Genomic DNA, 25,361 nt, shown 5'->3' on the forward strand with positions numbered 1-25,361 from the left:
ATGATTTCCAATGCTCCATTTATGTGCATTTGAAGAAATGTAATTTTTTTTCACTGTGTAGGGCAATATTTGTCACTTTTGTCGACAAGTTTTATCATGCTCTTCCTTCATAGAATGAAAACATTAGGGTTGAAAGGTTGCAAAAAGCCAACCTCAAATTCAAAAATCAATAACATTAACAAAAGAGCAGTATTCACAAACAAATTTTATTCACTCTAACGAACTTTAGCAATAATTTATTGTTAAAAAGTAAGTAACTAACTAACGATGCCCGCATTTTTGGCCATTTCGTAGAAGACTGACTGCTTGTTGGCAAGCAAGTTCTGCGGTGTATCACATTCCGCTACTAGACCTTTGTCCAGTACCAACACCCGATCCGAGTCCAGAATGGTGTTCAAACGATGCGCAATGGTGAGTATTGTACAGTCGGCGAACTCCGTTCGAATAGTTTTCTGCAAAGAGACGTGAGTTTGAATAGAGCTAATTATTTTACACTCGGCTTAACACCTGAATTAAATCATCCGTCTCTAAATCAACAGCTGCAGTGGCCTCGTCCAGGATTAGTACCTTAGTTTTTCGTAAGACCGCTCTAGCTAAACAAACCAGTTGCCGTTGACCGACGGTCAGATTTTCGCCGTTTTCCGCAATTTCATGTTCCAGTCCTGCCGGCAAGCCTTTCACGAACGTTTTCAAATGAGACAACTCTAACGCCTTCCATACTTGATCGTCTGTATAGATTCCGAAGGGATCTATGTTCATTCGTAGACTACCGGAGAATAAAACAGGGTCCTGGGGAATGATCGTCAGTCGGCCACGTACTTGATGCAAACCAATTTTCGCAATATCAACTCCATCGATGATAATCTGTCCTCCAGCAGCTTCCACAAGTCTAGAAATTTACATCTAATTTAAAATCTGGATCGCGTTTGATCCATCAAACTTACCTAAACAACCCTATTGTTAAGCTGGATTTTCCGGCTCCAGTTCTTTCAACGATGCCCACCTTCTCCCCTCCATTAACGTGCAGGGAAATTCCTCTGATGACAAGATCCAGTCCTTCGCGATACCGCATTTGCAAATCCTTAAACTCGACGGTACCCTCGGATGGCCAGTCTTTGCTCACTGATCCTTTCTGCCATCCCGCCTCCCGAGGTAGCTGCGTGTATTCTTCCAACCGCTCAACCGCCACAATGTTCGTTTCAACCTCGGCAGTCATCCTGACCATGAAACTCAAGGTGGCGGATATCGTAGCGCGTAGGAAATCGAAAGTCCAACCGTGGCTGGTCCAATCGTTTCGCGCGCCAGCACGGCGAACAATGCAGCAAACAGCACCACTAAGCTGCCAACAATTTCCAGCCGAACTGAGAGCCAACGATTTGCTAGAATGGTCGGATACGACACTTTTTGGTTGTAGTCAACTTTATCCTCCGATTTTTTGGTGAAACGGTTTTGCTCATTGTAGGCGCGGATGGTGGACTGACCGTTAATGCTTTCACCGAAGTGTGAATATATGGGACTTCTAGTGACTGATTCCAACCGCTTCAGTTGTCGGGATGTTGCAATGTAGATCTTCTGGATGAAGTAGTAAATTACAGTTATGCTGGTGGCTTTAGTAGTAAATGGCTACTGCAAAACACTTAAATTGCTGGAATTCTGGACGGACTAACCAAAAAACAACAACATAATCGGCAACTGGCACCTTTTGGTGCCTCGAAATTTTGGTACAGAAGCGGCTAATTTTATTTTCTGTTTTACCAAATGCTGCTGCTAGCGGAAAAAACCTTGCAAAAATGCATGTTTGTGTTGGTGTTAATTTTACGACAGCGGCCGGCGCAGCTTTCAAGAAACATTTGTCTCTACCATTCCATCATCTAGGTAGCCCCTCCTTCTTTCTAATTATCTGACGAAGCCTTGGTATAAAACGTATTGTTCGAACATTTCACCCCATCAGTTTCATTAACCGTACCGGATACATACGGACGCTCGGTGTTAGCAGCTGAAAGGAGGAAAAACAAAATAGTACCGGTCATCTCGTGCCGGTTTCACCCGTGATGCTGGTGGCTGTTAGTAATAAATAGCTACTGCAAAATACTAAAATGGCTGGAATTCTGGACGGACTACCAGTAAACGAGAATAATCGGCAACTGGTACCTTTTGGTGCCTCGCAGTTTTATAATAGAAGCGGTTAGTTGAATTTTATGTTTTACAAAATGCTGCTGCTAGCGGAAAAAACCTTGCAAAATTGCATGTTTGTGTTGATGTTAATTTCACGACAGCCCTAGGTGTTAGCAGCTGAAAGGAGGAAAGACAAAATAGTACCAGTCATCTCGTGCCGGTTTCACCCGTTATGCTGGTGGCTGTTAGTAATAAATGGCTACTGCAAAATACAAAAATGGCTGGAATTCTGGACGGACTAACCAGTAAACGAGAATAATCGGCAACTGGTACCTTTTGGTGCCTCGAAATTTTGTTACAGAAGTTTTGTAAAAGAAGCGTTGCAATTCCCTCTACTATTTGCTTCAATGGAATATGTTTTTTTTTTATAAGAATACGGTAGTCAACGTCATGCGGTCGTGTCTTGTATACCACCCTCCTACTTTTTACCAGCGCTTAGCCTAGACTCTTGTCGGTTGATTTGCTTCTGTGGTTTGTGTTCATCGGATTGGCTGGATTGAGCTGAGATAGTCCGTTGTACGAGTTGACGAGCCGATTCATCCGTCAGCACTTCCTGCAGCAGTTTCATTTCTGGAAGAGGGATAGAAAAAATATTCGAGTATGATTTACGGAAATGTAAATACAACCTTTATCTTCTTCGTCCAACTCTTGAATGTGTTGAGTAAGGAATTCGGCAAACGCTCCTTCCTGATCCAGCAGCCTTTGGTAGGAACCACTTTCTGAAATCTCTCCATCCTTGACAACGAAAATTTCCCCCACAAACGGTAGGAAGGATATACCACATGTCACCAGCAGTTTTGATTTTCCCACTAGCATTCCATCCGGTCCAATCACTTTCTCGAAAATGTGCTTACCAACATGCGCATCGACGGCACTGAGCGGATCATCGAAAAGGTAGATATCAGCGTCAGCGTAGACAGCCCGGGCTAGTGCAACCCGCTGCTTCTGACCACCAGAAAGATTGATACCTTTCTCGCCAATTTCGGTAAGATCTCCTCTCGGGAGCATGTCTAAATCAGGCTTCAAAGCGCAAGATTCGATGACTTTGTCGTACTTTTTCTGATCGAAGCGCTTTCCAAAGAGGATATTTTCCTTGAGAGTCGCATTTTGGATCCACGCCTGCTGAGGAACGTACGCGATCGATCCATCGGTATTCACCGATCCGCTGATCTTCTCCATCTCTCCCAGCAGAGCCGATATGATTGAACTTTTACCCGTTCCAACACTTCCAACAATTGCCGACAATTGACCTTTCTTTAAAGACAGGTTGATAGATTTCAGTGTAGGTGCCTCATCACCCCAAGAAAATGTTCCATCTTCGATGTTCAGTGCATATTCACTTTTCTTGTGACTAACATTATTTGGGTCCAGCTCGGCACTGTTCATGAACTTATTGATACGTTTAATTGAAACCCAAGCTTGCATCGAGAAGGTCACCATCATAGGGAGCCATCCAAGAGGAAACCGTAAAATATTAAACAAAGCCAACGAAACAAACGCGGTCTGCGAATCCAGATGGTTGCTCTCGTCCATCAGAACATACACCGCAAAAGAAATAAGTGTGACCAGGAATGGGGTCATCGTGAAGGTGAAATAAACTCCCGCTCCGTAGTATGCCATCTTCTTAAGTATTCCGATTTCTTCACTGCGAACCTGTAGTATCGAATCCTGGAAGCTCTTCTCCCAAGCTTACAGTTTCAATACTTTGATGCCACCGAGAATTTCATTCATTTGCTTCACTCTGTCGTCCTTGATTTTCATTTGCTTAACTTGTAGATCACATAGCTGTGTAGCCATAACACCGGATATCGGTGTCATCAATAACATCACAGCCAAGCCGGCAAAAACAGCCACTCCAAGAATTTCATATAGCAGATAAAAACAGAGCGCGATAATTAGTGGTCCATTCCGCGTCGAACACTCGACAGAAACGGACGTGCAAAGTGGTCGTTCTATTACAATCCGGTCCGTGTGTACGAATAGCCAAACAAAAGAGTGTATTATTCGCGCTAAAGGCCAACTAGATGGTGAGTTGTGTCGCTACGTTCTGTACCCGGCTCGCAACTTTGGCTGTATTGGTGCAAAATACCAGCTGCAGTTTTGATCTGTGCTCAGTGAATAGATCTTTCTAATTCAAGGCCATCAGTTGACAGTCGAGTCGTGTCGCTGTGCTGAGTGATCTCACACCCAGCTCACTGCTGGTGGCTGTATTGGTGCTGCTGTACTGGTGCTGCTGGCTGCTTTGGGTGCAGCTTCGAACGATCGGACAACCACTGCTGGAAGGAAGAAGTAAATAGGTACGTGTTCTTGTCGGCGCTAGTGCGCTACATTTAGCGCGATGGATATAGATCCCTCGCCTCCCGTGCCACCATCCCCTAACCCCCCTGACCCTGACCCTTCTGTTACCCCCTCCCCTGTTCATTCTCCAGTCCCCCTCGCCACACGCTTTACCCGGACGGGTCTCAACAGGGCAGCTATACTCTTTATTTTCGTCCAAAGGCAGGAGTGAATTCAAAGCGTTTAAACATACTGCAAATTTCTAGGGGTACAAGGCCGTGACCGAAATTTCCAAGGTCCGACCTAACAAGCTCCGTGTCGTGGTCAGTGATCTGGCACAGGCCAATGCTATGTGTTAATGCTATCGCGTTTACATACCCGCACGACACGTGGAGATCGACGGTGTCATAACCGATTCGAGTCTGTCTGTCGAGTGTATCCTAATAAGCGCAACCGGTTGCTTCAAAAATACCGAAACACAGGCGAAGATTTTGGATTGTAAGCAACTGCGGTCCATGTCTCTCGTCGGCGATAAAAAAGTTTACACTCCGTCAGACTCGTTTCGCGTTACGTTTGCCGGATCTGCACTCCCTAGCCACGTCTCGATCGACCGGGTTCGTCTGCCTGTGCGATTGTATGTACCCCGTGTTATGAATTGCACCAATTGCAAGCAGTTAGGCCACACAGCCGCCTACTGCTGCAATAAGCCACGATGTAGCAAGTGTGGGGAGACTCATGCGGAAGATTCTTGCAGTGTTAATGCTGAAAAATGTATTCACTGTGGGGAAAACCAGCATGAGCTCTCCACATGCCCGGTGTACATGCAGCGCAGAGATAAAATCAAGCGGTCACTTAAGGAGCGTTCAAAGCGATCTTACGCTGAGATGCTGAAGAAGACCGTGACCACTTCTACCATAACATCGAACCCCTTTGATCTGTTGTCCTCTGATGAAACCGATTCTGACGATTCATCAGCGGGAACATCTTATGCCAATCCTGGGGAGTCTAGGAAGAGGAAAAATGTTTCTTCTCCTAAACTTCCCCGTAAAGGTCCTAAGATTTCCCAAAGTGCAATGAAAAGTACGAACAAACCAAACAGTGCTGCGGAAAAACCGAAGCAAACTCCTCCTGGGCTTGCAAATTTAAAGTCACAGAAGGAGTTCCCAGCACTGCCAGGAACATCAAAAACCCCAGTTGTTCCTTTTGCACATCCAGTTGATGAAACAAACTCTGGATTAGTGAAATTTTCTGACATTGTGGACTAGATTTTTGAAACTTTCAATGTACCCGATCCAATTAAAATTTTTCTTACAGCATTCCTCCCAACAGCTAGATCATTTTTGAAGCAGTTGACTGCCCAATGGCCCCTCCTTGCAGCGATTGTATCCTTCGATGCCTAATTCATCTGCGTATACGAAGGATTCTATCTCTGTCTTACAGTGGAATTGTAGAAGTATTTTACCAAAAATTGATTCGTTTAAAGTTTTGATAAATAAAAACAAATGCGATGCATTTTCCCTTTGTGAAACTTGCCTTACTTCAAATATTGATCTCAACTTCCATGATTTTAATATAATTCGCCTTGATCGAGACACCCCCTATGGAGGAGTACTTTTAGGGATTAAAAAGTGCTATTCTTTCTATCGTATTAACCTCCCCTCGATTCCAGGCATCGAAGTTGTCGCATGTATTGCCTCAATATATATTCCTCCCAGAGCACAGGTTGGGCAACGGCTGCTCTTTGATTTAATAGAACTTCTTCCCTCGCCACGTTTGATTTTGGGAGACTTCAACTCGCATGGTGTGGCTTGGGGTTCCCCTTACAATGATAACCGCTCCTCTTTGATCTATAACCTTTGCGATGACTTCGACATGACTATTTTGAACAACGGTGAAATGACACGTATCCCGAAACCTCCAGCGCCCCCAAGCGCTTTGGATCTATCCTTATGTTCGACGTCGCTACGGTTGGATTGCACATGGAAGGTAATCCTCGATCCTCACGGTAGCGACCATCTGCCTATTCTTATTTTAATTAATAACGGGTCAACTCGCATGCGACCAATTGACATTCCGTATGACCTCACACGGAATGTCGATTGGAAGTTATACGAGGAAATGATTTCAAAAGCGGTCGAGTCGATTCAACATCATCACCCACTTGAAGAATACAACCTCCTCGCGGGCTTGATTCTCGACGCCGCGTTGCAAGCCCAAACGAAGAAATACCCCGGCGTAACGATCAAAGAACGGCCTCCCACTCCGTGGTGAGACCAAGAGTGCTCCGATGTCTACACGCAAAGATCCGACGCGTTTTTGGCCTTCCAGAAGGAAGGTATACATGGCGACTATTTACGGTATTCGGAGCTTAATACCAAGCTTAAAAGTTTGGCTAAAGCAAAGAAACGCGGATATTGGCATCGGTTCGTGAACGAGACGTCGAGGGAGACATCGATGAGCACTCTTTGGAACACAGCCCGAAGAATGCGGAATCGCGTAACGGTCAACGAAAGCGAGGAGTCTTCTAGTCGGTGGATATTTGATTTTGCCAGGAAAGTATGTCCGGACTCTGTTCCTGAGCAAAACATTGTTCGCGATGCGTCTCCGGGCCACGACGCGATAGAATCACCTTTTACGATGGCAGAATTTTCAGTTGCCCTCCTGTCCTGTAACAATAACGCGCCTGGGTTAGATGGAATCAAATTCAACTTGTTGAAGAATCTACCCGGCAATGCCAAGAGGCGCTTGTTGAACTTGTTCAATAAGTTCCTGGAGCAAAACATTGTACCGCAGGATTGGAGGCAAGTGAAGGTGATCGCCATCCAAAAACCAGGGAAACCAGCTTCTGATCACAACTCTTATAGGCCGATTGCAATGCTATCCTGTATCCGGAAATTGATGGAAAAAATGATACTCCGTCGTTTAGACCATTGGGTAGAATCAAATGGTCTACTATCAGATACTCAATTTGGCTTCCGCCGTGCCAAAGGGACGAATGATTGTCTTGCGTTGCTTTCAACAGATATTCAGCTGGCGTATGCTCGCAAAAAACAAATGGCGTCTGCGTTCTTGGTCATTAAGGGGGCTTTTGATTCCGTTTCTATTGACATTCTTTCGGGTAAACTTCACCGACAAGGATTTTCTCCAATTTTGAACAATTTTTTGCACAATTTGTTGTCCGAAAAGCACATGCATTTTACGCACGGCGATTTGGCAACTTTTCGCATTAGCTACATGGGTCTTCCCCAGGGCTCATGTTCAAGCCCCCTTCTTTACAACTTTTATGTAAATGACATCGACGAATGTCTGGCAAATTCATGCACGATAAGACAACTTGCAGACGACAGTGTAATCTCTGTTACAGGAGCCAAAGCTGCCGATTTGCAAGGACCATTGCAAGATACCTTGGACAATTTGTCTGCTTGGGCTTTACAGCTAGGTATCGAATTCTCTCCGGAGAAGACTGAGATAGTAGTTTTTTCTAGGAAGCATGAACCTGCTCAGCTTCAAACACAATTAATGGGTAAAACGATTTCTCAGGTTTCGGTACACAAATATCTTGGTGTCTGGTTCGACTCTAAAGGCACCTGAGGTTGTCACGTGAGGTATCTGATGAAAAAATGTCAACAAAGAGTGAATTTTCTTCGTACAATAACCGGACAATGGTGGGGAGCCCACCCAGGAGACCTTATAAGGCTTTACCAAACAACGATATTGTCTGTCATTGAGTACGGGTGTTTCTGCTTCCGCTCCGCAGCAAACACACATTTGATCAAACTGGAGCGAATACAATATCGTTGTTTGCGTATCGCCTTGGGTTGCATGCAATCGACCCATACGATGAGTTTGGAGATCTTAGCTGGAGTACTACCATTGAAAACCCGCTTCTGGAGCCTGTCTTCTCGTATTCTAATCAAATGTGAGGTCTTGAACCGTCCCGTGATTGAAAATTTTGAAAGGTTAATCGAACTTAATTCTCAAACCCGTTTTATGACATTGTATTTCAATCACATGTCCCAAAATATTAACCCTTCTCCGAATATTCCAAATCGTGTCAAATTATTAAATACTTCTGATTCTACTGTGTTTTTCGATACATCCGTGATAGAAGAAATTCGTGGAATCCCGGATCATTTACGCGTGCAGCAGATCCCTAAAAATTTTTCCAATAAATATTGAAACATCAACTGCGACAATATGTACTACACTGACGGATCACTTCTTGATGGGTCCACTGGCTTCGGTATCTTCAATAACAATTTAACCGTCTCCCATAAGCTCGATAATCCTGCTTCTGTTTACGTCGCAGAATTAGCTGCAATTCAGTACACCCTAGGGATTATCGAAAAAATGCCCACGGACCATTATTTCATCTTTACGGACAGTCTCAGTTCTATTGAGGCTCTCCGATCGATGAAAGATGTTAAGCACTCTCCGTATTTCCTGGGGAAAATACGGGAACATCTGAGTGCTTTATCCGAAAAATCTACTCAGATTACCTTAGCGTGGGTCCCTTCTCACTGCTCGATACCGGGTAATGAGAAAGCGGACTCTTTGGCTAAGGTGGGCGCAACAAACGGTGATATTTATGTAAGACCAATTGCCTTTAATGAATTTTTCGCATTTGTACGTCAGAATACGATCATCAGTTGGCAAAATTCTTGGACCAAGGGGGAACTGGGAAGGTGGTTACATTCCATAATCCCCAAGGTATCGACGAACCCGTGGTTCAAGGGGTTGGATGTAGGTCGGGATTTCATTTGCGTGATGTCCCGGCTTATGTCCAATCACTATAGATTTGACGCGCATCTCCGTCGTGTTGGGCTCGGGGAGAGTGGTATCTGTGCCTGTGGTGAAGGTTATCACGACATAGAGCACGTTGTTTGGTCATGCCCTGTACACCGTGACGCCAGGTCTAGATTAATAGCTTCCCTGCAGGCCGATGGTAGGCAGCCGGCTGTTCCTGTTCGTGATGTCTTGGCGAGCCGTGACCTATCCTACATGTCCCTTATATACGTTTTCCTGAAATCCATCCACGCCCCAGTTTAATCCTATTCCCTTCCGCCTACATCCAACCAAACGACAAGAACACGTTAAGACCCCGGATCCGGAAACAGCAATCAGACCCGCACGATACTCTCAAGGCCCGATGGAAACAACCCAATATGCCAGTCCGTAATATCTTGGCCCAGCAGCGGAACAAATTCAATATGCTGCTTACCTATGGCAATGAAAACCATCAAACAGCAAACCTGTGCTTTTAATGCAAAATATTCTAGCTTTAAGTTAGATTTAGTTTCAGCTCGTAGTCGGCAGCGAGGATAAAAAATTTGCTTTTAGTTATTAAGATACTTTAGAAAGTAAGCTACCAGATATAATTGGCGCCGTTAAACATTGAGTTGTATTTGTGCCGTGTCAAATAAACTATAGATGAAGAAAAAAAAAGCTATCGTTGTAAATCTGGAGTTTTGTTCAGTTGCCAAATCACGTTGAAATGAACAGGCTCGGAAGCTTGTTCATTGTGATGGCCAAGACCTCTTCCAGTGTCTCTGCAGAACTTACTTAGCCCTGGAAAGATAATCTTATTTTGACGTAAAATTGATGCATAAATTTCGAATCATTTAAAATGCAAGTTTTTGTTTAAAATTTAAAATCGAGTGATCATTATGGTGTTAACAAATCGATACATAACAAATACCAGAATTCAGTTTTTTGAAAAACGTGAACATATTCGCACTATTTGAAAACGGAGAGGGTAATGTCACTAAAGCGAGGAGTCAAGTTCGCAGACTATCTTTCTAGGGTTTTTTTTTTCTTTTCTTTTTTCCTGTATGGACTTCCTCATTGCGACCAGAAACATAGATCTATTGTGAGATATGCCCGGGTGTCTGCTGTAACCCACACTTCTGTTAATAGCAATACCGCTATTGAGAAGTGGCATGCTTATTATTATTGTTCATCAGTGCTCGTGTGTAATGTGATACGCTTCCTTATACGCTTACTGTTCTACTATACCGATACTCTTCCTCTTGCCAAATATCACCAATTATAATTCCCTGGAGAAGTTTCGTCGTGCGTCCTTCTGGCCAGTTTTATTGATAAGAGGGACTTATTTTTTGTTAAGAGGAAGTCACGCAAAGGTATTGTAGATTACAGCGTGAAGGAAGGGTAAGTGGTGCGGAGCCTGAGAATAAACCCATGCTTAAGTCCTTTTGACATCGGATGACCTGGTTCTACTAAGATTCGAACCCACGACCATCCGCTTGACAAAGCGGACTCTGTAACCTTGCGGCTACGCAGCTCCCCTCCTTCTTTCTAGGGTTAGTGATGTGGTATTTTAAAAGGAACGGAAGTTGTAGCTTTTCTCAGCTGCTGACAAAATCAGAAATTGTCTCTTTGAACCCGTGCTCGAGACAAAAAGAAAACCAGCGGGGCACCACCGTGGGAGTGGATTGGAGGTGATTGAAGCAATGACGTGAACCGATACATTGGGGCGTGTATCCATTGTGCATATGTGAAGGGGAAAGTGGGTGCAAAAGAAGACCTACTACAACCAATTGAAAAAAAAACCCTGTGCCATTTGATATAATGCATCTCGACCACCTGGGCCCGTTCATTCGTTCCAAACTTCAGAACGAATATCTGGTGGTGTTAGTGGATGGCTTTACGAAATATGTAGTGATCAAGGCAGTAAGAAATACGAAGCCGGAAATTGGAACCATGATTTAAAGGGTCATACGTTATCCAGAAAGTGCTAGGAAACGATCGGTACTTAATAACCGACGTTGCTGGGGTACAACTAACACAGCGGCGAACGTCGACAGTTTTCGCCGCAGAAAGAATGAAGCCATGGTCAGTGAACGCATTAGTCGAAGACGGTAACGATGATCAGAATCAATCGGATGTTTCAAATAAAGAATAGGTTATCGCCGGGTGGGATAATATCTATGGTGTCCGTTGTTGAAGTAATTAAAATTTCATATTATGAGAAGGACCACCCGAGCTTACAATTTACTACTACTACAATAAATACAAGATGGGCAATGGATTGGGGAATAGAAGAAATAATCAGCAATTGAAATTCTATAGTCGATCTGTGCGTTTGATGTTTCTGATCAGTGCGATCCGAAAGCAAATCCCTCTTACAGTCGTAACACTGTTAACAGTCTATATAATGTTACGTAACAATGTTGACCGGGTCATACGTATGGCTACTATCATTATAAGCCAAATTACACCCTCAGCTGATAAGATTACCCTACTCCGCCAATCGATGGGCTCGGAAATGGCAAAACTCAATGAATCAACCGATCGAATAGCATAAACTAAGTATGTAAAAAATCATGTATTTTCTCTTGTAATACAGCATCATCTACCCATACCCATACCTTCAACGATACACACCCAGAAAGGACTTCCGCAAAACTCCTCGAAAGCCATGGACAACTCTCTAGGCTGCTGATTTACTAACACTACACTGGAAACTTCGTACACTCCGTAGTATCACTGAAAACTGAAACGCGCGACTGAGCCCTCACCACCTGTCGGTGGTTTCTTATGTAGATCGCCGGCCGTTATCAGGAGGACCCCGAAGTGTTGAATTGATAACCAATCCGCCGTGCTCTCCATTCTCGCCTTTCTCTCTTTCACAATATTGACAATGTGCCGATAGGAAGCACTATTGTTGATTATCTGCACCGATTGACTGAATAAATTATAAAATGGATTATAATATCTAGCAATGGATACTACTGATTGCTATATCTTATAAATTATGAAGGCATGCATCAGCTGGTCTAGAATTTGGGAGAGTAAATACTAATTACTGAGTAACAATTGCGAAATGATATCAAAAGATAGCTTATTTGACGTTAATTTGAACGGGGGCCAATGAATCATTGGATCATTGGACAGGTACAGCATTGAAAACCCTTGCTCTGGACCAAGTGAAGTCTTTTAGAAAACAATTGATTTGAAAAATGAATCGAATTAGTTGAAAGTGTTGCAGTGTACAACGCTGCAAGCAATGCAAATCGAAGTAATCGCTACATATAGCATAGAGTTAAAAAGCATTTAGTTCAAATCAAACAACCGTTGAATAAAGACATACTTATAAATTGTTCTTCAAGATATTTTAAGTCCAGTCCGATTATTCCACTTTATCAGCCAATAGGTTATGGGCTTTTGCGACCGGAGTCGGAACTGGTGAAGAAAATTCAGAAGTTTGGAAGTCAAGATGGCAGAAAAACTGGTGTCGTTTCCGAAACTCAATGGTTCCAACTACGATAATTGGAGTTTCAGAATGAAACTGTTACTGACGAAAGAGGGCAATTGGATTGCTGTAGCGGGCACGAAGCCAGAACCGGTCACGGAAGTATGGAAGTTAAAGGACGAGCAAGCGCTGGCATCAATAGGATTGGCCGTGGAAGACAACCAGTTAATCCACATAAGGAAGGCCAAATCGGCAGCTGAGGCGTGGAAAGCTCTTGAAAACTTTCATGTGAAGAGGACGTTGACGACGATGGTATCCGTGATGCGGAAAATCTGCAGTCTACGCCTGGAAAAACACGGTGACATGGAAGCACACGTTTCGAAGCTGGCGGAGTTGTTTGAGAAGCTTCACAATCTGCAACCGGGAAAAATCCTTGACGACGAGTGGTTGGTTGCTATTTTGTTTAGCAGTCTACCGGAGGAGTACGAGACGTTGGTAACCGCTCTCGAAGCCCGTCCAGAAGAAGATTTGACCCTCGACATGGTAAAGGGTAAGCTTATCGATGAATGGCATAAAAAGAAACAGCGCAATGGCGACGAAGACGACTCTGAGGCCGTGCTGTATGCTGATTCGAAAACCGAAACGGATCGGTGTTTCTTCTGCAAAAAGTTGGGGCACCAGAAAGCAAATTGTGAAAAATTCCGAGTATGGAGAGCTGCGAAGGAAAGTGTTAGCGTAACCAAGCAGCCGAAAGCTGGGACTAAGCAACCAAAAGTGGTAACCAAGCAGCATAAAGCCAACAACGTGTCGCAGCGCAACGAAGATCACTCTCGTTCCTTACTGGTTGCGGCAATCAAACGGAAAAACTGTGGATATTAGATTCCGGTGCGACTTGTCATATTGCAAATTACCGGGATTTCTTCGTAGAACTGGATGATGCAGTTACAGAAGACGTTTGGGTCGCTAATGGAATGAAAATTCGTTCAAAGGGCCGCGGTGCTGGGCGGATCAATGTCATCGATGGCACTGGTCGAGAGCGTGATGTGCCGATAGAATGTGCCTTGTTCGTTCCGGAAATGAAGTCCAATTTGCTTTATGTGAAAAAAATCGTGCGAAAAGGATTCGTTGTAATATTCGATGCCATCGGAGCGAAAAGGTTTGTGCAACGACGGAGTCCGTTGGAAATTTGTTTATGATGCGTCAATCAGAGCGTGTATCCATGACAACGACGAGCAGGGATGCCACATGTACAGATTAATCTGTATTTTACAGATTTTTGGCCGAAGTAACGATACAGTATTTGTATATACAGATATACAGATTTTCGTCGAAAAGTACAGATTTCTCGAAATTGACATGATTTTAATAATAATAAATATTAAGCAAATTGAACATATTTTCAACTCCTCACACGTTTTAAGCTGAAAATTTTGTTTATGTACCATAAAAACTTGAAAAATACAAAGTTCTTAATGTTTAAACAATACAGATTTTTTTTACAGATATTTTTGTTCCAGATACAGATGCTTAGATTTTTTCAAGGGGAAAACACAGATTTAAATGTGGCAACCCTGACGACGAGTGATGAGTGCGTTCATGTTTGGCACAGGCGGCTGGGTCATAGAGACTGCGAGGCCGTGTTGAAATTGCAAACGGTAGCTGATGGTGTGAAGGTGAAAAGATGCAGTTGCACCGATACGTGTGAAGTATGCATTGAAGGAAAAATGTATAGGGCACCATTTCCAAAGGCATCCGAAAGTGTGACATCATCAGTAATGGATTTAGTGCACACTGACATTTGAGGGCCAATGCGTACAAAAACTATGCACGCAAAAGTTCAAGCTTCAATCATCCAATGTGTCCTTTCAATTCGCACAGAATTAGCTCTGACTTCGCACAACCAATGCGTAACGCAAAAGTTGTACAAGGAATACATTGACAGAGATCAAAATCAAAAATCGTAATGTCTCGGTAAACTTCGGCTTCGGGCGAACGATCAGTTTCGAGGCGCTCGAAAAACCGTTCTTTACTTTCGCGAGCCGGTGCGTATCAACGGCTCGTGCATCCCTAAAAATCGTCAGCAGCCGAAACAGCCTAAAGCGAGTCTTGTTGCCGCGGAAGTTATTGACGCTGGTGCCAGTAACGCAGAACCGAATGCATGTGAATGAAACCAGAGTCATAATTAAATGCAAAATGTCAGACAATAATGATCAACAAAAAATTTCTTCAATGGAGTCAGTACCCAACTTATCAGTATTGATTGCTGGTTGCACTGTTTTAACGATGCCAACCTTCTGAACATCGGCTGATGCTTTATAAGTGTAGTGGTTTGGAGCTGCGCAATACTTTCAAAATACGCTAGAGCATCAAATGCGTTATGCCCAACGCACATGCGTTGTACTGGTTCCAATTTTAATCAGTAAATTCGCTAATTTCGCTCATAAATGATCTGGTTACGCACACTTCAACTTTTGCGTGTGGGCGGCAGGCGATACTTTATAACATTTATCGACGATCACAGCAAGTACACGGTGGTATATCTCTTACGTGAGAAATCAGAAGCGCTCCAGAAATTCAAAAAGTACGTTGAACTGGTCAATACTGGGCATCGAAGGCATACCGCCTGGTGGAACAGGGAAAGTGACAATTAGCCGTGATGTGAAATTTTTAGCGACTTGCGATCCTGAGCCAGGGCAAGTGGCAGAAAATTTGGTTATTCCATCTATCAGTTTCCAGCAAGTGGATTCATTAAATGAGAAAGAGTCAACGGATTCTGATGACGATGATGTCTGGGACGATCCTGAGGTAGCAGCGAATGAGGCGCAGTCCGATGCCGAAGAGGTGCATATTACTTTACCTCGCAGGTCAACAAGGTCCAATTTTGGTATTTTTCAAAACCGTTACGCGTGTGCGGCAGAAACTTTGGTTCAGGAGGAGCCGAAAACATTGCAGCAAGCGTTACACAGTCCAGACAGCAACGAGTGGCGAAGTGAGGCAGATCCGTGCCTGTATACTAAACAAGCTCATGGCAGGTGGTGCTATGTTTTGGTATACGTAGACGATTTAATTGTGGCCAGTAAGGATGAACGTTAGATCAGTGCATTAGAGCAAACACTTGCTAAGAATTTCCAAATCAGTAGTTTTGGGGATATCAAGTTTTACTTGGACATTGAAGTCGAGCGAGATAATTATGGAGATTTCTTCATCAGTCAGCGGAAGTACATTGATGATGTCGTACGTTCTGTTGGTTTACAGGATGCAAAAGTTTCAACCGTGCCAATTGATCCTGGATATGGCAATACAGAAGAAGATGAGCTCTTGTTACCTAGCAATCAACAATATCAAAAGGTGGTTGGTCAATTGTTGTACATTGCAGTCAACAGCAGACCAGATATCGCAGCGGCCATTTCCATCCTTAGTCGTAAGGTAAGTTGCCCGACCCAAAGAGACCGGAACGAGCTGAAAAGAATGGTTCGCTACCTGAAGGGGACTAGTGGTCTGAAGCTTAGACTGAGCAGCAGAGGTGACTCTTCTGCCCTGATTGGATTTGCTGACGTCGACTGGGCAGAATGTCGTAGCGATCGAAAATCTAACAGTGGATATATCTTCAAGTACAGCGGCGGCACTATTTCATGGGCTTGCCGGAAACAATCTTGCGTTTTATTGTCTACAGCAGAAGCAGAATTTGTAGCGCTTTCAGAAGCATCCCAAGAGGCAGTTTGGCTGCAGAGACTGTTACATGATCTGGGAGAGAAAACCGAAGTTGCGTTGTTCGAAGATAACCAGAGTTGTTTGAAGATGCTGGAATCCGACAAGTTCAGTAACCGTACAAAACACATTCCGACGAAAATCCATTTTGCCAAAGATTTACAGAATTAGGGTGTTGTTGAATACAAATACTGTCCCACGGAGCAGATGGCAGCAGATCTTCTGACAAAACCACTATCACGAGTACGTTTGGAAGTACTTCGACAGCAGTGTGGCTTACAATAGCTGCAGCGTTGAGGAGGAGTATTGCAGTGTACAACGCTGCAAGCAATGCAAATCGAAGTAATCGCTACATATAGCATAGACTTAAAAAGCATTTAGTTCAAATCAAACAACCGTTGAATAAAGACATACTTTTAAATTGTTCTTCAAGATATTTTAAGTCCAGTCCGATTATTCCACTTTGTCAGCCAATAGAAAGAATATTAGTATTAGAGTATTCTAGTGCTGTTTCTTTTGAGGGATATTATCCACCAAATGCTCAAAAAACAAGGCTTTTTTCATGATTTCTTTTAAAGGACCTTTGAGATGTAAGGTATATAAATAATATATCATTGGATTGAGCAACTCATGCAGAATAGAAAAAATGTTTTTGTTGCTATTTTTGTTACAAAATGGCGGCAAATGGATTGCCGTGAACTGCTTTATTTTTGAACTGTTCCGCAGCGAGCAGAAGAAGTCGTGCCCAATTCCACCTTTAACCACAACTATTTTTTTAATTAGGCGACATCCATAAATTACGTAACGCAAAAAAACCCAATTTTTGGACCCCCACCCCCCCGTGTGTAACGAAACGTAACGCCAACACCTTCCCCCCCATAAAAATTACGTAGCGCTGCAGAAGGATTTGATTAAAATGCTCGTTTTTGAGAGTCTCTCCAGAGATTTTTCGTTTCGTAACGCTGAACTCACCTCCCCCCATCCCCTCTGTAACAAATCGTAACGCCCAAGCATACTCCCCCTCCCCCCTATGAGCGTTACGTAATTTACGGATGCCGCATGATTATATTTTTAGAATTTTTCTTCGCAAAATGGCAACGATTTGAAAAGTTTCAAATTGCTATAAATTTTAAGAATCGCAACAGTAAACCCCTAATAATTTTTTACCCTCAGTCAGCTATCCCTGCGCCGTAAAGTTATCCTTCCTGGGCCTTATTTTCCTTTTCTTCCTTTTTTTTTGTCTGATGTAAGGTTGCGCCTAGCCTCTTTCGCGTCATTGGACATGCGTTGCTCAGCGACTTTGACGCAGTTGGTGTCCGATCCCACGCAAAACTCGTACATGTTCGGTCCAACGGTTAACCCAAGAGAAGGACAGTTAAAAATATCGGCATCACCGCAGTTCGAACAAGACACGAGAATCTTGAAGTCTAGTCCACGCTTGCTCGACTGTAGGGACAGTGGTAAATCGCGATTTCGTGGAAGCCGCGAATTCCGCGAAATCTAGCTTCGACCGCGAAATTCACGAAAACCCACGAAATGCCGCGAAAGTAATAAAAAAACAGCAACATTCTATGACAATCATGAAACATTTCGATTTGCAACCTACGAAATTCATGAAAACCAGCATCAAGGACAAAGCTAAAGATTAATGGACAACTAGATGGCAATGAAAGGTCGTTTTCTACGTAACCAATCATGGAACAATACTACAACCGCTCTCTCGCAACGCGATTTTGTCAGTCCTAATTGAATTTTGCGATTGGTGACCTGCATTCCTGAGAATTCCTGAGAGTGCAGCCATAAAGTCTAAGTTGCAAGATGAATGAGAGAGGCGTACAAGCCAGCATCTTTTTTAAATTAAGGACGTTTTCCTGCTTTTTCCCGGTTGGCAATTTAATGTTTATCGATTTCCGGAACTCGGTAGATACGGAACGCAGCGTGAGCCAGTATAACATGAATAATGCGTGCCTACAGAAATTATAGATTGTGTGGTTAAATTACCGTACATTTAATTAAATAAAACAGTTGTTTCTTGTTCTTGCCAGAGAAAAAAATACTTTATTCAGTATTTTCGGAAGAAAAAGTGTGCCGCGAAACTACCGCGAAATTTGAATATTGTTGAACGCTTGGCGGTTAGGATGGTGTCGATTACTAATTTCACTCCGGGTTGTTCTGGTACTTTTTCTTTTGTTGCTATTGAGGCCACTGTACACCTTGTCACTCATATTTAAGTACTTTTGAATATGACTCGCAATTAAAAAGTATAGAAAAACTCAAACAGAGAACGTACATAATGAGAACGGCTTATCGGCTAAACCCAGTGAAATTGTGAGTAAACTCGTGCTGTAGAGACGCTGTAACGGTCTAAACTTGATGTAGCGACCTCTATACTTGAAATTTGAAACACGATATCGATTATAGGTAGCAGAAGTTTACAAAGCCTAGAAATAAAAATAAAAACGAGCATCGCCAAAAAAAAAGAAAAATGTTATTTTGGAGCATAAAAGTTGTTCGGTAAAAATTGATTTAAGCGAACTTTGAGTTTAGATCTGTACTTGAGCGATGTAGAGTTTGATTCTAGGATATTTTTAGCATGATTTTGGCCAATGAAAAAAATGGCGAAAAGAAAATTAGTAGATATTACCCCTTAACAAATGAGCAGCATTCACACAACAAATTCTATTAACTGTAACGAATCTTAAAAATACTTTTATGCCAAAAAGTAAATCTCTAGCTAACGATGCCCGCGTTTTTGGCCATTCCGTAGAAGACTGACTGCTTATCGGCGAGCAAGTTCTGCGGTGTATCGCATTCCGCTACTAGACCTTTGTCTAGCACTAACACCCGATCTGAGTCTAGTATGGTGTTCAAACGATGCGCAATGGTGAGTATTGTACAGTCGGCGAACTCCGTTCGAATAGTTTTCTGCAAATAGAGATGAGTTTGAATCAAGGAAATTTTTTCACACCTGGCTCAATACCTGAATTAAATCATCTGTCTCTAAATCAACAGCTGCAGTGGCTTCGTCCAGGATTAGTACCTTCGTTTTTCGTAAGACCGCCCGAGCTAAACAAACCAGTTGTCGTTGACCAACGGACAGGTTTTCGCCGTTTTCCGCAATTTCATGTTCCAATCCTGCCGGCAAGCCTTTCACGAACGTTTTCAAATGTGACAACTCTAACGCCTTCCATACTTGATCGTCTGTATAGCTTCCGAAGGGATCTATGTTCATCCGTAGACTGCCAGAGAACAATACTGGGTCTTGAGGAATGATCGTCAGTCGGCCACGTACCTGATGCAAACCAATTTTTGCAATATCAACACCGTCGATGATGATCTGTCCTCCAGCAGCTTCCACAATTCTAGAAATTGACTTCTAATTTAAAATCTGGACTGCGTTTCATCCATAAAATACACACCTGAACAACCCTAATGTTAAGCTAGATTTTCCAGCTCCTGTTCTTCCAACGATGCCCACCTTCTCACCACCATTAACGTGCAGGGAAATTCCTCTGATGACAAGATCCAGTCCTTCGCGATACCGCATTTGCAAATCCTTAAACTCGACGGTACCCTCGGATGGCCAGTCTTTGCTCACTGATCCTTTCTGCCATTCCGCCTCCCGAGGTAGCTGCGTGTATTCTTCCAACCGCTCAACCGCCACAATGTTCGTTTCAACCTCGGCAGTCATCCTGACCATGAAACTCAAGGTGGCGGATATCTGTAGCGCGTAGGAAATCGAAAGTCCAACCGTGGCTGGTCCAATCGTTTCGCGCGCCAGGACGGCGAACAATGCAGCAAACAGCACCACTAAGCTGCCGACAATTTCCAGCCGAACTGAGAGCCAACGATTTGCTAGAATGGTCGGATAGGACACTTTTTGGTTGTAGTCAACTTTTTCCTCCGATTCTTTGGTGAAACGGTTTTGCTCATTGTAGGCGCGGATGGTGGACTGACCGTTAATGCTTTCACCGAAGTGTGAATAGATGGGACTTCTGGTGACCGATTCCAATCGTTTCAGTTGTCGTGATGTTGCAATGTAAATTTTCTGTATAAAGTAGTAAATTACTGCTAACGGAGGTACAACGGCTAAGAAAATGGGCGTGGAAATGCCTATCACAACAAATACGCCGATTACGCTGAGGAAGAAGTATAACCACGCACGAATCGTCGCAGGTAAAACATTATCCATGACGTCCACGTCCTTTGAAAAGCGGTTGATAATTCTACCAAGTGGTGTAGTGTCAAAAAAGGACATGGGCATACGCATCGAACTCTCCAGCAGTTTGTCGTGTAGTTCTTTGGCCGCTTTCAGACAACCCAAGCCGAGAGCGACTGAACTGATGAAAAGTGCGATCGATTGGAATCCACCGAGTGCACCGTACACTCCCAAGTATACATCTCGCACCGAAGTATCAGTGATTGCCTTCGGATCCTCTGACCAATCTGTTAACCAAAGACTAGCGTATATACCGCTGCCCTGAGTAAGAACGCTAAAAATGATCGACCAAAGTCCGAGCGATAATCCGATTGCTTTGATGTATTTCAGGTACACTGTTAATGTTACGGCTCCCGTTGCAGACTCTTCCTTTTCGATGAGCGTTGATTTATCTGCTTGGGTGGCTAATGCGGTAGGTTTCTCTTTACCAGCACTTAGCCTAGACTCTTGTCGACTGATTCGTTTCTTTGGCTTGCGTTCATCGGATTGGCTGGACTGAGCTGAGATAGTCCGCTGTACGAGTTGACGGGCCGATTCGTCAGTTAGCACTTCCTGCAGCAGTTTCATTTCTGGAAGGGGGATAGATAAATACAGATTTTCAACTTTGTGTATAATTTGTAAAATGGCGAATACAACCTTCATCTTCTTCATCCAACTCTTGAATGTGTTGAGTAAGGAATTCGGCAAACGCTCCCTTCTGATCCAGCAGCCTTTGGTAGGAACCGCTTTCTGAAATCTCTCCATCCTTGACTACGAAAATTTCCTCCACAAACGGTAGGAAGGATATACCATGTGTTACCAGCAATCTCGATTTACCCACTAGCATCCCATCTGGTCCAATCACTTTCTCGAAGATGTGTTTACCAACATGCGCATCGACGGCACTAAGCGGATCATCGAATAGATAGGTATCAGCGTCAGCGTAGACAGCCCGGGCTAGCGCAACCCGCTGCTTCTGACCGCCAGAAAGATTGATACCCTTTTCGCCAATTTCGGTAAGATCTCCTCCCGGGAGCATGTCTAAATCAAGCTTCAAAGCGCAAGACTCGATGACTTTGTCGTACTTTTTCTGATCGAAGCGCTTTCCAAATAGGATATTTTCCTTGAGAGTCGCATTTTGGATCCACGCCTGCTGAGGAACGTACGCGATCGATCCATCGGTATTCACCGATCCGCTGATCTTCTCCATCTCTCCCAGCAGAGCCGATATGATTGAACTTTTACCCGTTCCAACACTTCCAACAATTGCCGACAATTGACCTTTCTTTAAAGACAGGTTGATAGATTTCAGTGTAGGTGCCTCATCACCCCAAGAAAATGTTCCATCTTCGATGTTCAGTGCATATTCACTTTTCTTGTGACTAACATTATTTGGGTCCAGCTCGGCACTGTTCATGAACTTATTGATACGTTTAATTGAAACCCAAGCTTGCATCGAGAAGGTCACCATCATAGGGAGCCATCCAAGAGGAAACCGTAAAATATTAAACAAAGCCAACGAAACAAACGCGGTCTGCGGATCCAGATGGTTGTTCTCGTCCATCAGAACATACACCGCAAAAGAAATAAGTGTGACCAGGAATGGAGCCATAGTAAAGGTGAAATAAACTCCCGCTCCGTAGTATGCCATCTTCTTAAGTATTCCGATTTCTTCACTGCGAACCTTAAGAATCGAATCCTGGAAGCTCTTCTCCCAAGCGTAGAGTTTCAATACTTTGATGCCACCGAGAATTTCATTCATTTGCTTCACTCTGTCGTCCTTGATCTTCATTTGCTCTACCTGTAGATCACGTAACTGTGTCGCCATAACACCGGATATCGGTGTCATCAATATCATCACGGCCAACCCAGCAAAAACAGCCACTCCAAGAATTTCATACAGCAGGTATAAACAGAGCGCGATAATTAGTGGTCCAGACCACAAAATATGCAGGTAGGAGGTGAGTTCAAAGAATCGCTGGGCGTCAACTGCCATCAAGTTTACGATTTCTCCCACCGTCGTATCCTTCTTCGCTGAGCTGGATATCCTCAGAGCTTTGCGGTAGATCCCACTAATAAGTCCAGTTCGAATGCGGAATCCGGTGAGGAATGTGTTGTAAAAGTATTGTCCGTTCAATAGTGCAATCAACATAGAAGTACCAAACAATCCAAAGGTCAATATAATTCCTTGCCAATCTGGACCTTGAAGAGCGATCCACGCCATTAGCTCCCTAAAAAGTAGGTTTGAACTATCAAATTTGAAAATTGATAATGTCACTCAGACTTACTGCATCAAATACGGTGAGGCGAATTGCAATCCCGAAATGGCCAACTGAAATATACCAGCAAACCAGAATGGGCCTCCGTAGGCTTTGACAATAGCTGGCAGCACGGATCCGTTTGTTTGTCCATACGGTTTAAACTCTGACGTTGGCTTCCCGGCCTTCTTATCCGCTGCCTGCTGTTTACGATGACCCTTCTCCACACTCTCGTACCAGTATTTATCAAACGGCGGGACCAACTCCTTGGAAGCATCCTGTGGATTGATGTCATGCATATCTTCGATCTCCAGAGGATTCCGAAAGCCCTTCCACGTGTAGGAATCGAAATAGAAGAAAAACAGCCGCACGAAAAAGCTTGACCGCAGCTCCGGATTGGGGTGTTTGGTCTCCGGGAAGTCACTGTATTCCGGTTCCTGATCCGGGAACAATTCCATCACAAAAATAAGGCATATGAATGCGTACTGGATGATGTAGCTGATGTATTGGTACTCCCAGAAGTTCACCGTATCACCGGAAACCTCTCCACGAATTTCTTTGTTCTGCACTTCGGTACGCAGTTGAATAATGCCGAAGAACAGTCGCATAAACCAGAAGATGAAGATTGTTCCCGAGCTTCGGATGCCATATTTTCTTTGGAAGAAGTAGAGCGCTAGAGTAGCTAACTGAAAAATTGAAACAAAAAATTAGCTTTGAAGCGCAGTGTTCAACAAACGGGTTCAGTATGCTCACATAGGTAACGGCATTCAGGACAGCGGTCACGATTTGAACATCAAACAGTCCTTGTTCGTGTTTATAGTTCACCACCATACCCAGATCGATCCAATTCATGCACATTAGCGTAAAAACGATCAGCATCTTGCTGAGATTGTACCAATTCCATGGGATGTCTCGAAACCGAGACGTTCGGTACTTGTGAATTTCATAGATGGAAAAAATGAACAGGAACAGACACGGAATCCACTGGAAAATCACTCGCTGGAAGCAGAACGTCAGGTCCGGATTGCTCTCGCGCCATTCTAGCGTGCCGTCCTGAGGAAGAGTGATAAATAGGATAACCGTATGGATATTTGCTGTTAATAGGTATTAGGAGATTGAAGATTAAAACATTTTCTTTGTGATTCTCTAAGCTTTCAAACGCTAACGATTTGCTTGCAGTTTAAGGTGATTCAATCGGGATTTTGTTTTTTTCTCATTTGTCATCGTTAGCTACTGCCGATAACATTCCTGTGTGATGCTTTGAGTGAATGCGATAAGCTGTCAATTGTTTTCATTCTGCAGAGACCATTTTGCTAAAAGTGTGAAAGTAGGCAGCGCAGTGACAAGCGCGGTATCTGCATTTGAAGTGTTTATTTTTTTTGCCTTCCATTCTTCCGCAGCTGTGAGTTAACGCATTTGAAAAATACGCATGAAAGAGGTTAAGGTTGTTTAATCCTTTTTACACTTATCTGTCAAAGTCTGTACGCAGACAACTGATGAGCTTGCAGAATTTTAACTGCGTATCTGAAAAGATCGTTTTGGTTTAGGTCTCTAGGTTCAGGTTAGAAGATAGATCTCTCATAATCAACCGTTCTGAAAGTTACTACTAATGGTAAATATTTTGTTATTGTAGAGGTTTTTTGCATCATAGCTAAGACACACCATTGTCTTTTAGAATTGCTGTTCGTTCATGTTTATGATACCATTTCTTGTTCTTTTGTCCCGTTTTATTCACTACGTTCCAATACTACGCTTATGGGCAATTATCCTGCAACTGTATCACACTCTGGGACAACATAAGTAATTTCACTAGACAACATGACCGATAATCGCGATGTAAATCACTATTGTAGAATTGCTAATCACTGATAACCATCGACAGAGACATCGAAAATCGTCTGTTTATTGCACCAGGAAAAGTGCCAGTTGTTCTTTTTTATGAGTTTGTATGGCGCACCAAATTGGCAAATCATCCTCTATCAACAAGGTGACAGTTTTCGAAGCGATTAAATTGATTACACCAAGCATGTTTTCACGTGGCTCAGTTTGTTTCAGTCTTTTTCAAATATAGATATTTTCACGATACTTTGATTAACACATAACACGATTTTTCTAATATAACGAGTTTATGAAAGCACGCGTTTTTATGTAACACCCGTGCAAAAACCCATGTGAATACCCTCATACGTATGGCAAATATCATTATAAGCCAAATTACACCCTCAACTGATAAGATTACACTACTCCGCCAATCGATGGGCTCGGAAATGGCAAAACTCAAAATCATGTATTTCCTCTTCTGATACAGCATCATCTACCACCCACTATTTTCAACGATACACACCCAGAAGGGACTTCCGCAAAACTCCTCGAAAGCCATGGACAACTCTCCAGGCTGATGATTCAGTACAGCAAACTGGAAACTTCGTACACTCCGTAATATCACCGAAACCTGAAACGCGCGACTAAACCCTCACGACCTGTCGGTCGTTTCTTATATAGATTGCCGGCCGTTATCAGGAGGACCCCGAAG

General features: G+C 43.4%; 3 protein-coding genes and 1 pseudogene across 3 annotated transcripts; 2 read left to right on the forward strand and 2 right to left on the reverse strand.

Annotated features, from left to right (window-relative positions):
* Window positions 1-257: 257 nt before the first annotated feature.
* Window positions 258-12,081, reverse strand: LOC129728140 (multidrug resistance-associated protein 1-like; annotated as a pseudogene).
* Window positions 12,082-12,688: 607 nt separating this feature from the next.
* On the forward strand, window positions 12,689-13,543 carry LOC129728141 (uncharacterized). The gene has a single exon (XM_055686557.1). It carries the CDS (start codon window positions 12,689-12,691, stop codon window positions 13,541-13,543), a length of 855 nt encoding a protein of 284 aa, XP_055542532.1.
* Window positions 13,544-13,635: 92 nt separating this feature from the next.
* LOC129728142 (uncharacterized) lies at window positions 13,636-16,543 on the forward strand. Its single transcript, XM_055686558.1, has 2 exons — window positions 13,636-13,820; window positions 15,802-16,543. Exons 1-2 carry the CDS (start codon window positions 13,636-13,638, stop codon window positions 16,541-16,543), a joined length of 927 nt encoding a protein of 308 aa, XP_055542533.1.
* Window positions 16,544-18,428: 1,885 nt separating this feature from the next.
* LOC129731995 (multidrug resistance-associated protein 1-like) lies at window positions 18,429-25,280 on the reverse strand. The gene is made up of 7 exons (XM_055692441.1): window positions 25,173-25,280; window positions 23,582-23,881; window positions 22,859-23,514; window positions 21,228-22,801; window positions 19,792-21,160; window positions 19,353-19,734; window positions 18,429-19,297 (listed from the first exon to the last, which is right to left on the reverse strand). Exons 1-7 carry the CDS (start codon window positions 25,206-25,208, stop codon window positions 19,103-19,105), a joined length of 4,512 nt encoding a protein of 1,503 aa, XP_055548416.1. The 5' UTR covers window positions 25,209-25,280; the 3' UTR covers window positions 18,429-19,102.
* Window positions 25,281-25,361: the final 81 nt, after the last annotated feature.

This window comes from Wyeomyia smithii, chromosome 3 (assembly GCF_029784165.1).
Source record: "Wyeomyia smithii strain HCP4-BCI-WySm-NY-G18 chromosome 3, ASM2978416v1, whole genome shotgun sequence".
Taxonomy (NCBI): Eukaryota; Metazoa; Arthropoda; class Insecta; order Diptera; family Culicidae; genus Wyeomyia; species Wyeomyia smithii.